This window comes from Pteronotus mesoamericanus, unplaced genomic scaffold (genome assembly GCF_021234165.1).
Source record: "Pteronotus mesoamericanus isolate MK-2021 breed Mesoamerican mustached bat unplaced genomic scaffold, CSHL_Meso_final contig_50, whole genome shotgun sequence".
In the NCBI taxonomy this organism is placed as follows: domain Eukaryota; kingdom Metazoa; phylum Chordata; class Mammalia; order Chiroptera; family Mormoopidae; genus Pteronotus; species Pteronotus mesoamericanus.
This window is the reverse complement of record NW_026555186.1, coordinates 42244193-42258859: the sequence shown is the minus strand read 5'-3', so window position 1 is coordinate 42258859 and position 14667 is coordinate 42244193. Positions and strand designations below refer to the sequence as shown.

The following is a 14667-nucleotide window of genomic DNA, read 5'->3' as shown; positions in this document are numbered from 1 at the left end:
GACAGAGCAGTGTGAGAGATTAAAAGCCAAGCAATCTTGGGATGACTCTGAAGGGTCATTCTATGTCCAGAACTCCCTGGGGTAATACAAGGCTGTAACTGGACTTGCATCTCACCTTGACATCTCTCTGCCCATTCCTGCTTTGTTCCCTGTCTTCCCTCAGATGTTGATCTTAAGGGCACTCCTTTGTAAATATCCTGCATGTGAAATTCCATCTCAGAGTCTGTTTCCTGGTGAACCCAACCTATAGTGTGGTCTATTTCTAAATATGCCAAACCAGACATCACTCTAACTTCCCAACCATCCTTTTCCATGATTGATTCCATTTCTGTAAATAGCACCTCCATTCATTCCACAAATCATTTTTGAGTTCCTATTATGTGCCAGTTGTTGAGCAGGGGATGGGGATGTGGTATTTACCTGGCAAATATAGTGCCTCTTGGTGCCTGCAATTCAGTAAGAAAGAAAGACAGTGAAAATCATTACTGATATAATCATTACCAAAACAGAAAGTGCAGACTATTATATACAGGTAGTCATGGTGTAATAACACAGTATTTGATTTGAAGTTAAAAGCTCTACCTCAGTGAGCTGGGCATTGCCCTGCAAACTGAAACGCCTCTGGTTCAATTCCCAGTCAGGGCACAGGCCTGGGTTGTGGGCCAAGCCCCTGACTGGGGTCATGCAAGAGGCAACCTATCAGTGTTTCTCTCGTACATCTATGTTTCTCTTCCTCCCTGGCTGCCTCTCTTCCCCTCTCTAAAAATAAATAAATAAAATCGTTTAAAAAAATCTAGCGGTGCCACTTACTATATGACTATGGGCAAGTCATTTTCTCTAAGCATCAATTTCCTCATCTATAAAACAGGTACATATTCCCTGAACTACCAATATACTTAAAAAGAAATTGCTCTATTTAATGAGATAATGTACATATAAATGCTCAGAATGTTAAGGGTTTCTACAGAACTTACCTGAACCTGCCTTCTTCCTAAAGGGTCAGAAATCATGTGTTCCTCAACTTGATAATAATCGTATATTACCTAGAATACTTGATATATTAGAATATTGCTTTCACTGTTTCTGCCAGGTAATAGAGTACACAGTCTTTAAAATATATTGAAAATAATACAGGTTATTGGAACCTGAATTTGTAATAAATTTCAGAAGAACTTTTTGAATTTTAAATACACCAAACATCTATGTGGAAATTCAATGCAAAGGTTTTTTTTTCCAGCTTTAGTGAGGTATAATGGACAATCAGAAATTGTATATATTTAAGGTATACTACTAAATAACCCTGATAAATGAATACATTGTGAAATATTCACCATGGCCTATCTGATCAACATATCCATCGCTTCACACCTCATGTAAATGCTTTTAGAAGAAGTCTGTTAAATAATGTAATCTCCTATACTCTGGTTATCTACTATATATCTTTGTGGAAGGAAATCTTATCCTTTTATCTTTCTTTTTTCCCAGACCAAATGAAAATGGTGTGCTTTAAAACTTAAGTATGTTAACACTCTCCCAGCTGAATGTATAGGCTTGCCTCTGCCAAACCTAATAAAATCTTTTGCCATAAGCTTTAAGCCATTCACTGAATGACAAATTTGCTATCTATATATGCACCAAAAGACTTTTAGTATCTACCAATTAATAAAGGTTCATAAGTGATTTTTAAACTGAGAATTGTGAACATGCTTACTACTTATTTGCATCAGAAATATTTCTTGTGATATATTATAAAATTTTCATGTTTTCTCATTTTTCCATAAGACCAATGTTGAAATACCCCCTTTGCTAAACCTGCTGTAGTGTTTTGGACTAGCAAAGTCTAGTCCTTATTTATACTTCCATAATGTATCTATTTCATATATATTTGTTATCATTTCAAACTTGTATTTTTATAATGCCTTGCCTACTTATTATCCATCTTATTACATGATAAAACATTTTTAAAATTTTAATTAAATAAGTCACTTTGATAAACTCTTACACTGTTTTCTTAATATGCGGCATCTTTTAATTTTTTTATTACATTTAATGTGCTGTTTTCTTGATTGGTAGAGTAAGTTTTTCAAATTGTTGCCTATTTTTTCTTATCATGTATTTTTGTAAAGCACTAGTCTTCTTTCCTAACTCCCAGGTTGTCAATCACTTAATATTTATTTTTGTTTGTTTTTCTTTTAAACCTCCCTTACACATGCTTTTTTGTTGTTGAAGGAGTCTGCACGTGGCAGCATGGTCTAGGCAGGAAAGGAAAAGGAAGTTATTACTGCTCTCTTCTGGCTGCCTGAAATAATAAATCATAACTTGCCATTTGCTAACTGGTGGCTTGAGACTTATCTTCATAAATGCAGGTGACCCAAGAAGTTTCAGTTTACATACCCTATCCCTTGGGGTTCTTGCCTGTGGAGAGCCCTTTCCTTCCTGAAATTAGACAAAGGTTGTAAGAATTGGAGCTAGGGCTTCAAAGCACAGGAAAAGAGAATGTTGTCTTATCCTGTTGCTACAGTGGAGCTCCAGCTGGCCATGTTTACCTACCTAGGGTGTGAGGCTGCATGTCCATCTGTGAGGGGCTCAGTAGAGTGCTATGGTTTGCCCTTAAGTTTGAACTTAGGAACTTCTGGAAATATTTCTGGTATGTTTTCCTACATGGTTATTTTATAGTGATAATTATGTAGGTTTTGGGTATATGCTTAAATTGCTAAGCATTGCACATGCTGAAATACTATAAGATGTATCCATTTGCTAGAGTAACATTTAACTTCTGTGTTAATATTTATACATAACATGTAATGTAACCATGTAGTGACCACATAATTTATCATCCAAACCAAGTGTTATCATCCAAGAACACTTTTAACAGTGCAAGAGGACTCTATTAATAATTACTCCAGGTCAATAGGCATAAACTAGAACTGTCCTAGACTAACTGGAATGTATGATCATCCTCTGTATGCCTAGTTATTTCCTTTAAACATTTAAGCAGGCCAAAATCACTTTACATAATTGAGGAAGTAGGGGAGGGTGTAGTAGTTGTAGGACACTTCATAACTGCTACCCTATCAGCACAAATGTTGGTGTCATTGATTAGTATATAGATACCATATCTAAAAGGAAGGACACATTTTAGAAATCAGAAATGAATGTCAAGGTAATAATAATGGTAACTGAGAGTATTGATTGCTTACATGCTTTATCTCATTTACCCTCCAGCAATCCTGTGAGGTGACAGCTATTGTTCCCATTTTTGTATTCTTACAATGATTAGACAAAATATATGCGCGCGCGCGCACACATACACACACATATGTATGTATTTATATTTATGAGGCCTGTACAGAAAAAAAGTCCAACCATTGTTAATATAATAAGAATGATTTGCACAACATCAATGTAACCTGGCAGCCAAGGAGAGTAGACTGGAATGTGCATGTGTGAACAATGACGACTTCGCTGTACTCATCACTAGGGGCAGTAGACGCCATTGAGTGAGTAGGTGTACTGTGTAGCTGTGCATTCAAAATAGCTAAGCCAGGAGGGCATCGAATCTTCATCAGATTTTGCATTAAGCTTGAACATTCCTCTGTGGACAATATTTGGAAACTCAGAAGGCCGCTGGTATGGGCAGCTGGTGATTGACAGCTTGAACAGGACAATGCACCTGCTCACACGTCACCCATCTCACGTAAAGTTTTTTGACAAAATATCAAATCACCGAGGTGACTCAGCTACAAACCCTATAGCCCAGATTTGGTGCCCTGCAACTTTGGGCTTTTCCCAAAGCTAAAATCACCTTTGAAAGGGAAGAGATTTCAGACCATTGATGAGATTCGGGAAAATATGACGAGGCAGCTAATAGCGATTGGGAGAACTGTGTGAGGTCCCAAGGTGCCTACTTTGAAGGGAACTGAGACATCATTATCCTATGTACAGTGTTTCTTGTATCTTCTTCAATAAATGCCTCTATTTTCCAAATTCACGTGGCTGGATACTTTCTGGACAGACCACCTCATATATATCTATATATAGAGATATCAAGAGAGAGACATTTAATTCCAAAGCCTATGCATACTTTAAGTATAAAACTATATTGCCTTCCTCTGGACATTCTTCATGTCTGTGCTTATAAAAATATATTCAGCTACGCTCCCTGAACGTAGAAGACAAAACAGTAAAGGGACTCTTCTTCCCACCAGCCTGGCACTGCTTGGCCATGGCTCCGCTGGTGGCGGGGAAGGGGAGCTGTCATGGTATGGCTTCAACTATTCTGTTATAATTTCCAAGTGCATGATGCTGTTACTGGTCTAGTTATTCTGTTTATGGGGTTTTAAACAAGCACAATAATCAGCTCTTTCTACTCAGCCAGATGGTTTTAGAATTATTGAATCACATACTCTAAGGGAAAAAAAAACAGCATTTCATAATTTTTCCTTTATGGATCTATACCTTTAAAAAATAATGCTTGTCATTAAATGCATTCTAAGTTAAGCTTCTCTTTGTCTACATTGAAAAAAGATAATGTACTTACTTTACACCTATGAGGTAGTCTGCATTGTGGGTTTTTTATTTAATCATCTATTTTAACTGCGTACTATGTGCCAGGTCCTCTGCTAGTTGTTTTATATTTAGCTCATCTCACAATAACTCTGTGAGTTAGGTGTGTTTATCATCTCCCTTTTACCTGTGATGAAATTGATACAGAAAAATTTGAAATAATTAATTAAGGTATCGTTACTAGATATGGCAGAGCAGGGATTTGAACCCAGGAATATGACTCCAAAGTCCTTGAACGTAACCACTGCATTCCCTATGAAGACTACTTACTTAAAAGCTTCTACTTTCAAAAAAAAAATTGTGAATGCAGAACTGTGAGAGCTGAATGTCATACTTATCTGAATTTCCTGCTGGGCAGTTTAGTCTTCATATTTCATCTACCAAAGTGTGTGTATTTCAGCTGTAATCACTAGAGGTACTTCAAGAGCTTTGGATGACAGAACCAAGGTTTTAATGTTGCAATAGAGATGATACTTGTTCTGTGAGTAGCACGCTATTGGGATTGACTTGTGCAAAAGAATCTTCAGGAAGACATTAACAGACATTAACAGAAAAGACTGCCAAACCCAGTGTCGGCTGATTAGTCATCTTGGCCCAGGGCACATTTCTAACACAGTAGGACTTACAGTGCTCAGGGCGCCGTGCCATATACACTAGGGGATGTACAGGCAGAAATGTAACGTGAAGGAAGAGGTTTGTGGTAAAATATCATAGTGTATCAAACCCCATAAAGACTGCATTCAAATACAATCACTGAGTGTAATTATAATCTTCCTAACAAAAATGTGAAAAGATGCCAGCTTTTCATACTTTTCAAACCTTCGAAACAACTTAATCTGAAATCTTAAGGAGCTCTAGAGGGAGCTAATCTATTTATATACATATATATTTTTTTAAAAAGACATCTCAAACCTCAACCATGCTATTAACCAGAGTGATGATTCATTCATGCTCATACAGTAGTAATGATCCTCAGATTTATAAATGTACACTAGTGTCAGATCCTAATCTAAAGGAAACAGGCATTATTTGATTTTCTTTCAGAATATTCTTTCCTGTAGTAGTGATTCACATGCTGTAACCTTCACAGTGCATATGTGTAACACATGTCAGAATTTGTTTTAAAGGTATCGGCTTTTGGTGATGAAAGACTTTAAAACATTTCTCTCAAAAAAACATGTTTAAAACATATTATATATGCAAATAAAAATATGGGCCTGCACACTCATATATACATTCCTACCCCCAGCCCACACTGGCCTCATTTGGTAGGTCCCCTTGGTCTTGAAAATGTAAGAGCTATTTATCGGAAAGCTGTGGTTGCTGGGCTCCAAATATGGGAAAATGAAATTATCCATTCCTGCTCTTAAGTGAGGTTGAAGGCAACCCAGTTTAAGGTTCACTTCTTTAGGTTGGGAGTGTTGACCCATGCTGAAGATATTAAAACAAAAATGGAATGTCCTTTCTGTTTGAAATGTTGGTATAGATATTAAATTCATCTTAAGTATAATTATGTGAAGGGATCATTTAGCAGGTATTTTATAGCTTATTGAGTGTGTGGAGACATTGACCCCACATGGTTCTTACCAACTTTAGAGACTAAGATCCCTTTGACAATCAATGCCAGTTAAGGATCTTCTCCGAGAGAAATATTTGTATCCTATACAAACAGAATTTCTCAAGGAATTTCAAAGGTGTTCATATCTTTGGATCCTGGTAAAACCGCATCTCCACCTTAGACTGACATTTAGTAAGACTTTGATGATAAAACTTCCTCCCTTTCAGATTTCTGGATTTCCCAGACTATTAAGGCCTTCTATTATAGACTATCACAGAAGTTTTTCTGCCTATCTGAGCTTCCACTCATTTATTGCTTTAGCAATATTCTATCTAAGGTTTGTTTCTTAAACAACCTTGATATCTGTGTTCAGTCTGCCCCTACCATTGCCATTCTCTACACTTTTCCTCAGTGCTCATTCCCAGTGGAGGCAGTAAGGGAGGGAAGGGAAGCTCTGAACCAGGCTCGCAAATGTAGGAAGCAGAGGCTCTGGACAGAAATGGCAGCTGCAGATAGTCCCAGTACTACCCGATTAGGTTGCAGCAAGGCTGAAACAGAGGTAAATAGTCTGAAAAACTAAACTGTTAAGAATTTCACCGATTACAATTCTAATCCTAAACAGTCAATATATTTGAAATTCTTTGTTACTCTGTTCATTTGTAAACATCTCTTCATTGAGGTCCTCTGTAATTAAACCATGCCCCACTTCTAATAATATAGTATAAAACTGAATTTTTAAGATGTAAGGGACTGTAACAGTATAAGGGAGCATCGTGCTGTATTGTAACATGATCTGATGTGACGTAAAGAAAAGTGCACATCATCACATCCGTTGTATAAAATGTCAGTTAGACAAACAGACCAAAGTTTTTTTCTCTGTTAGTCCATCTAACAAATGAATATTTTTCCAGGTTTGTAGAATTTTAATCCCCAGATTTTCTACTATTGCTACTAAATCCTCAGTCTATTCAACACTTAATTTTATATCATTTCACAAATGGTCCTCAGTATTTAGTGTCTGCAGACACCACTGCCTTAAATAAGTCAGCATATATTAACAACAACCACAACAAAATCCAGGGTAGATATTTTTAAATGCAGACATATTCTTAGAATACCGGAAGAGCATGTTCTTATTTTGTAACTTTGGCAACAATCATTCTAGATCTCTAAAAGTGTTTCAGTTTATAAAATGAGAGTAAAGACATAAGTTCTTCATGAGCCGTGTGAAGTCACTATTGTGGAATTTTGCTTTTTATTATCTAATGTTGGTTTCACCTTTTGTATTCTAGTGCCAGCATGATCCAATGAAAATCTTTTTTTTAATAAAATCTATTCTAGAAGGACATAGCCAGCTACTTAATAATGAACGTGTAGAATTGAGTTAGAATATTATTTTATGCTTTTAAAAATATTACTGGTATTGCAGGGTGAATTTTTATAGTAATATTATGATGTTGATTTTAAGATTTCCACTTTATATTAGCAGAAAACACAGGGAACAAAAATTTAAGGAGCGGAAGTGCTGCTGAGGCAGCATTAACGTGAATTGGATTCCTACTAGGTAGTATCAGTGAAAGGGGGTGTGCATACGCAGAGTTTAAAGAAATATAAGAGAGAGAGACATTTTAAATTCAGAATGCCAACAGGCATCATTTGGTATCAGAAACACAACTTGCAATGTTCTTTGTATGAGCTTCCATCACCATTCTGAATTTTCCCTTTTTTTTAATGTGGTAATATATTTTTGATATACGATTAATAGAAATCAGCAGTAAATGATAGAGAAATTGCTTTTTTCAGAAGGAGAAAAAACATTCGATGAACGGAAATGGAGCATGCCAAGAAATTCAAAGCTACTACTTGAATTTTAACTGTAATTTTTAAGTAACCTTTCTAATATTCGTTGTGTCAAATTATGGTCACTAGTGTTAGTATGTTAAAACTTCTTATGACTTTTAATCTAGAATTATTATTTTTCAGTTTCTTTATCTTATGGACCACTGATGAATTCTTCAGTTTCTTCAAGTGGCTCTTTTTCAAATTTTAGAATCATTTATTTTTCTAGAAATAACGTTCTAGATAAGAAAGCAAATTTATATCGATAGGCCTTGAGGAGAAAGATCTTTGTGGCAATTTAAAAAACAGGGAATTACAAGGCTGTGGTGAAGAGCAGGCTAGTTAAATAGGAGAAGTCAAAGCAAGATACCTGTCTTTACTTATGTGCCATCTATTGAAAACTAATGCCAGGTTGTCCTAAGTAGCTAACAGTGAACTACAGGTACTAACTTCCCTAAAGCACTGAAATAGGAAGTGGTAGAAGAAACTTGTAAAAGAAACCCTTAGGGAATCTTCCTCTTTCCCCTGTGATCCCTTTAATCCTCAAATTGTCAGACCACATCGAAAATAATAGAGCTGCATAGTTCTAAGACTTAAGTGGTATTATCTTTTTAAAAGAAAATATTAGGTCTTTTCACATCTCTGGACAAGAATAGGACATGTGTTCAGTGTAGAAAAGAGTAGCTTTGAACAAGAGATGCATATTGCTTTTTTTATTTGTAATATATTTTATCTGTGACTAAGCAAGCTACACCCAGTAGGAAAAAATTATAGCCAATATTTTATTTTCTTTTTTTTGAAACAGATGATTCAACGAGAAGCAGATGTAAAAAATAAGGTAACTGCTGTGGCGTTGACAGACTCTGTTCACAATGTGTGGCATCAAGAAGCTGGCAAAACGATTCGCGAATGGATGAGAGAGGTGAGGCTGGATTTTTTTCAATGCTGGGATGAATGAGTGTGAGCCTTCATATCTTGAGCCCCCACCAACTTATATCACCAACTTATATCACCTCCCACCCTCACTTCCTTTCTAGAGGCAGAACATTTAGAGGGAATAGAAGAAAACTAGACATACTTGAAATAATAAGAGGAAAACCCTTCTGAAGAAAAAACACTTCTTTGAAAGCCTCCCCCCTGTTTTTGACACTTTATAGATTATGTATGCATGCAATATACAGTAGGAGCTTTGGCTGAAGAAGAGCATGGTCTGTTAAGAGATTATTATTCCCTGATACTTCATTTTTCTATCAGTTACTTAGCATTGATGCTGCATAATTACAAGAAATAATCTTTACACTGGGTCTCACCCTTCCCTTAAAGGTTGTCAATATGTGCCACTCTTAAATGGATTGGCTCACTACTGCCAGTAGGGGGAGAAGAGGTAAAAAGCTGAAATAGTATTTTGCCAGATTCGTGAGCTAGGAGAAACCCAGGGACTGGTCCCGGTCCAGCCTCGGGTTAAGAAAACTTCTTGTCAACTTCTAAGGACTAGTGAACCAGAACACTAACAGGAACTTACTGAATGAACATGCTCCCATTTTTTTAAAGAACTTTCTGCCCACTATTTCTTTTATTCCTAGTACAGATAAACAGCTGAAGTTTTTATTTATATTTACCTTTCCGATATTATAAGCAATTGATATCAGCTGAGTCATGCTATACACTTGTTTAGTCAGATCACATACTTACATGAATTAGTTGGTTGACCTTCCCAATTTTCTCCCATTTTTTAAAAGTAGACTACCCAGGCATTTTTTCAGCTGACCTCTCACCATAGGTATGGTGGGTAGCGTCTGCCAGCCCTCATGGTGTACTGTACGACCAGAGAGTTAACATTTGAAGTGTTTTGAAAACTAGGACTAGGCTATATAATCTCAGTGGTGTTATCATAACACCACCAATCTGTTTACACTGTTGTTGTCATCCTCCGTTAGGAAAAGTACTTTCATCATAAAAAGTCCAAAATAGGTTTACTCCATTCTTCATAATATGTAAACAACCACATTGCTTTTCGTTTTTTTCTTTTACAATGTATCTGCACCCTTAATTGTCTCTTTCAAGGGCTTAAACTTTTTCTAGAGAAATTTTATGTATTTCATGCCGATAGATTTTTGTGATATTTGTCCAAATGGGTACATGGCCAGCTACCAGCATTATGTAAGTAGTAAGGTTAATAAATGAGCGGTTAGTAAGTTCTCCCTCACACATAACCACTATGGAATATAGGACCTGTCCCAAACTGGAAACATCCCTGTTCCTCACTTTATTAATAGGGAATTCTTTGTGTCTCTTTCTAGGTGATGAATATAACACAATTTATTTCGGTTTATTTTTTAAAGTATTTCTAAGTAAGACTGGATTAGGTATCCCCTTAAAAAATCAGAATATATTACTGCATTTTTCATCTGACACAAATAGGCAGTGGTTAAAAGCATCTTAATTTAATCGAAACTGACATATATTTCTTTGCTAATAGCTTTTATGAAAATTTTATAAATGACCTATCTCTTTAATAGTCCTTTCAACTCCCTCGATTATGCCTTAGGCATGAGGCAGCATAAAGAGTTTTGTATTATGACATACCAAAATTCAAACCCCAACTCACTTATGCACCTAGCTGGAGTCTTGGGCAAGTTATTCAATATCTTTGAGATTCAATTTTCTCATCTATAAAATATAATGCCTACCTGGAAAACATGGTTGGGAAATAACATATGTAAAGAAATAGCACAGTTGTTAGCACTTTAAAGAAGTTTAAATCAAAGCTATTGTTTCTGTTAGCTTCTTACCCCCAAATAATATAAAACACATGAACTGTATTTTCCTTTTGTTTTATGAATGATTTTCATATTCAAAACATCTTTAAAAAGGATGGAAAAGGAATTAAGAGAACTGAGTTTTGATAATGGTTCTGGCTTAGTCACTCACGAGGTAAATCAGTAATTAAGGATCAAGCATGTACCAGATACTTTGCTAAAACTTACAGTCTTAGGAAAGCCACTTTATCTTTTTTTCCCGGTTTCATATGTGTGAATTGGAGATGATAATGTCTATTCCATCTACTTCCTGAACTATTTTGAGAATCAAAGATGATGACTAAGAATAAAAACCCTTGAAAAGCAAAAGAAATGAAATGTATTATTATAGAAAACACTATCATATCCCAGAGGTAAAAATTATTAGATTGTAGTAATGGACCTTTGAAATTATCCCTGCTCAGAGAGCTCTTTCCTAAAACAAGAACAAAGAAGAAAATTATAGCCCTGGCCAGGTGGCCCAGTTGTTTGGACCCTCGTCCCGTACCCCAAAAAGTTGAGGATTTGATCCCCAGTCATGGCACATATCAGAGGCAGCCAGCCAATCAATGTTTCTCTTGTATTGGTGTTTCTCTCTCTCCATCTCTCTCTCTCTGTCAAGTCAATAAACATATTCTCAGGTGAGGATTAAAAAAGTAAAAAAGGAAACTATAGAAGACTATGCCAAATATCCTTTTAAGAACTCACTAAATGTGTGACCCACCGCCTTGTGGAGAGTTTATGTGGTTTGGCTCCATAGGAGTTCACTGTTTTCCAACACTTAGGATGAAACTCAATCACCTTTACTTTCACTTTTTTCGTCCTTGTCCATTCTGCAAGACTCCTTGAAATAATGAAGACAAACAGGCCTGGGTAGGTAAACAGAAAGAGCTGTTGTCTTGAGCATGGGTGTTGGGAAAAGGTGTGGTAGGGTGACCTTTGTGTCCCTCTGCGTCCACTTCCTCCTCGCCTCCTGCTCTGGCCTCATTTGGAATCAGCTCCAAAACTAGATATTTTGCAAATATCCCTCCCAAGAAAAACACCTTAGCTAAACTGGAATGTTGTCCATAAAAATAGCAGTCTAGCTATAGATGAAGCCGCAGCGCTTTTTGGCTCCATGATTTTGCCAAACACTGCTTTAAAATTTGGAAATAGGACAGTGGCACAAGTTCCCTCCTCATTCCTGTTATACAACTGCTTTTTTTTTTTTGTAAGCCAGTTTAAATTAATATGATAAAGTTATTGATGTTAAGTATTTGTTTACTATAAAAAGCTGATTCTTTCATCCTGTCAGTTAATACAGAAAAAACGATAAGTACTTATGTATTACTTCTATAATTATAAAATCTACTCCCAACTGAAAGACTAAGCATAAATATTAAGCCAGCCTCAGAAGGAGAGGTGAAAAGTGACCAAAGGCAGCTTGTTATAGACACTTCTCACCTTGGGATCCAGAACTATAAAGGCTGAGTAGTCAAAGATGAACCTGGAGGAGGTTATGACAAGTGAAATAGGCCAGACACAGAATGGGAAATACTCCCTGATCTCACATATATGTGGAATCTAAAAAAATCAAGCACTTAGGAGCAGAGTGTAGAATGGTGACTGAGCAGCAAGGGAGGCGGGGGGAAAAAAGGGGGATGTTGGGCAGAATACAAAGTTGCAGTTATGTAGGTTACATAAGCCTGGAGGCCTGATGGTCCAGCATGATGACTATACTTAGTAATAGCAGACTGAATACTAGAAATAGGCTAAGAAAATAGATTTCAGTTTTTCTCACCACACACAAACACAAGTGATATCTATGTGGGAAAATGCATTAGTTAGTTTGACTATAGTAATTATTTCACTTTATATATATATATATATCACATCATCATGTTTTGTACCTTAAGTGTATAGTTTATTTTATTTTATTTATTTTTTATCCTCACCTGTGGACATGCTTTAGAGAGGGGGAAGGGAAGGAAAAAAGAGGGAGGGAAACATCAGTGTGAGAAAGAAACATCAACCGGCCACGCCCCACATGTGTCCAGACCTGGCACCTACAATGCAAGTATGTGCTTCAGCTGGGAACCAAACCTGAAATCCTTCGGTACAGGATGACACTTCAGCCTACTGAACTACACTGGCCAGGGCTGTATAGTTTTTATTTTAAAAAAAAACGAAAAGGCCGAGTGGGCAAATGTCATTTCCTGACATACCCCTAGCTTCTGAAAGCAGCCAAGCCAGATGTACAGTTCTACATAACAGTCAGGGACACTTGTCTATCTCCGTGCCGCTCGGTGTGTCAGTGCTGGAAGCTCAGCCTGGCGCTGTCACTGTCCTTGTCTGAGGAGACAATACCCGCCATAGTATAAAGGTCATTGTCTAAGGCATTGGTGATTTACAACTCAGACAAATGAAATAAAATTGAATAAAAACCTAAACTCAACCAGGGCAACAAGCATCTCCAAATAGTAATAGTTCCAAATCCCTTGCATAGGAATACTAACCTACTCTCTCTCTAAACATAATGCACTAAACTCTAACCTTTTATTAAAAAATTTTAATTCATTTCATATCTACACTAAAATATTGTCAACCCTTGGTTCAAATGTCAAACAGAGTCACTCAGCACTGTGGCCTAAAGGCACTTTTATATTAATAGTTCCCAAGCTTTTGGATTTCACAAAAAAGACAATTTACAACCACAAAAACCTGTAAGGTCATTATTTCAGAGTAAAAGACCTTGAAATTGAAAACCTTTAACTTTAAGAAACACTCGCTTAAAGTGACCATTTTTCTCTTTTTACCTCAGACAGAGAGAAACTCTAGTTACGTGATCCATCCCAATCCACTGGCTCTGGTCAAGGGCGTCTTTCCCTCCACCTGTGGGTTGGGATGAGGCTCAGGCATGGCTCTGTTGGTACCTCTGGTCCAGCATGCCCTGTTGTTCTGTTTGGGCATCTGAGAGCAAGATGTCTCGAGACTGAGAATGCGCTCCAGCATATTTTGGATTTAGGTAGGACTCTCTTAGTGAGCTGCCTCTGTCACCAGCACTTAGCTAGTGTTCATTTCAACTGAAGAACTGGGGTGGGGGGCAAACTTGGGCATTGACAAAAGGGACCGAATAGGCATTAGAACACTGGAAGACATTTGGTTTCTAAACTACAGAAACACGTGTCAGAATAGGGAGTTACATTTGATAAGATGGAATTTCAGACAGTTTGAATTAATATATAATGGCTGTATATCTTTCTCATAGTTCTTTAAATATATATCTCAGTATGTTTACATCATTTTATTTTTATTATACTCTATGACATGGCTAACATATTTTTAGCTTGTTTTGTCTTTTTTTCTATATATTTTTCCAGGGTGAGGAGTGTAAACATTTCACATGTGCACATATGCACGAGTATACACTCATCAAACTTACGGTATCAAACCTTTACAATCCTACGCAGGTACTTTATCATTCCTGAGAACTTTTGGATATACTTTAACTATAATGTTTGTTTCCTATCCTATTTTTATGAGAGATCAAAGCCTAAACATGTACCTAGGTGAAAACTGAAATTTCAGAAGCATAAAATGTTAAGTTATATTTTGCTTCAAATGTTTAAGTTAAAGGTGACCTGGATAAAATCCATTTTGTTCAGCTTTTTAAAGTCAATGATAACGAGTTAGAAAATGATTAATCACCTGCACATTGTAATGTCCCATCACTTTTATTAATACTAGAAATATCCTATAAGACATAGTTTTACATATGTGAAGTGTAGGTGAGCAGTATTAAGAGTGACATATCACCTGGGTAATAGCTGACTTTCATCAGATTTGGAGGTACTACTAGGATGAATAATAATTAAAATATATGCCTAACCGCTGCCTGTCTGTCGGTAGTGCTAATTGCTGTCATTG

General features: G+C 36.6%; 1 protein-coding gene across 5 annotated transcripts in view; it reads left to right on the top strand.

The window, feature by feature from the left end:
* The window catches only part of ARB2A (ARB2 cotranscriptional regulator A), a 418904-nt gene that overhangs the window by 254881 nt on the left and 149356 nt on the right, over window positions 1–14667 (top strand). For all 5 annotated transcript variants that reach the window (XM_054578602.1, XM_054578600.1, XM_054578603.1 and 2 more), the window contains one exon: window positions 8769–8885. In XM_054578602.1, the coding sequence (XP_054434577.1) occupies window positions 8769–8885 (117 nt within the window). The remainder of the gene's footprint in view (window positions 1–8768; window positions 8886–14667) is intronic.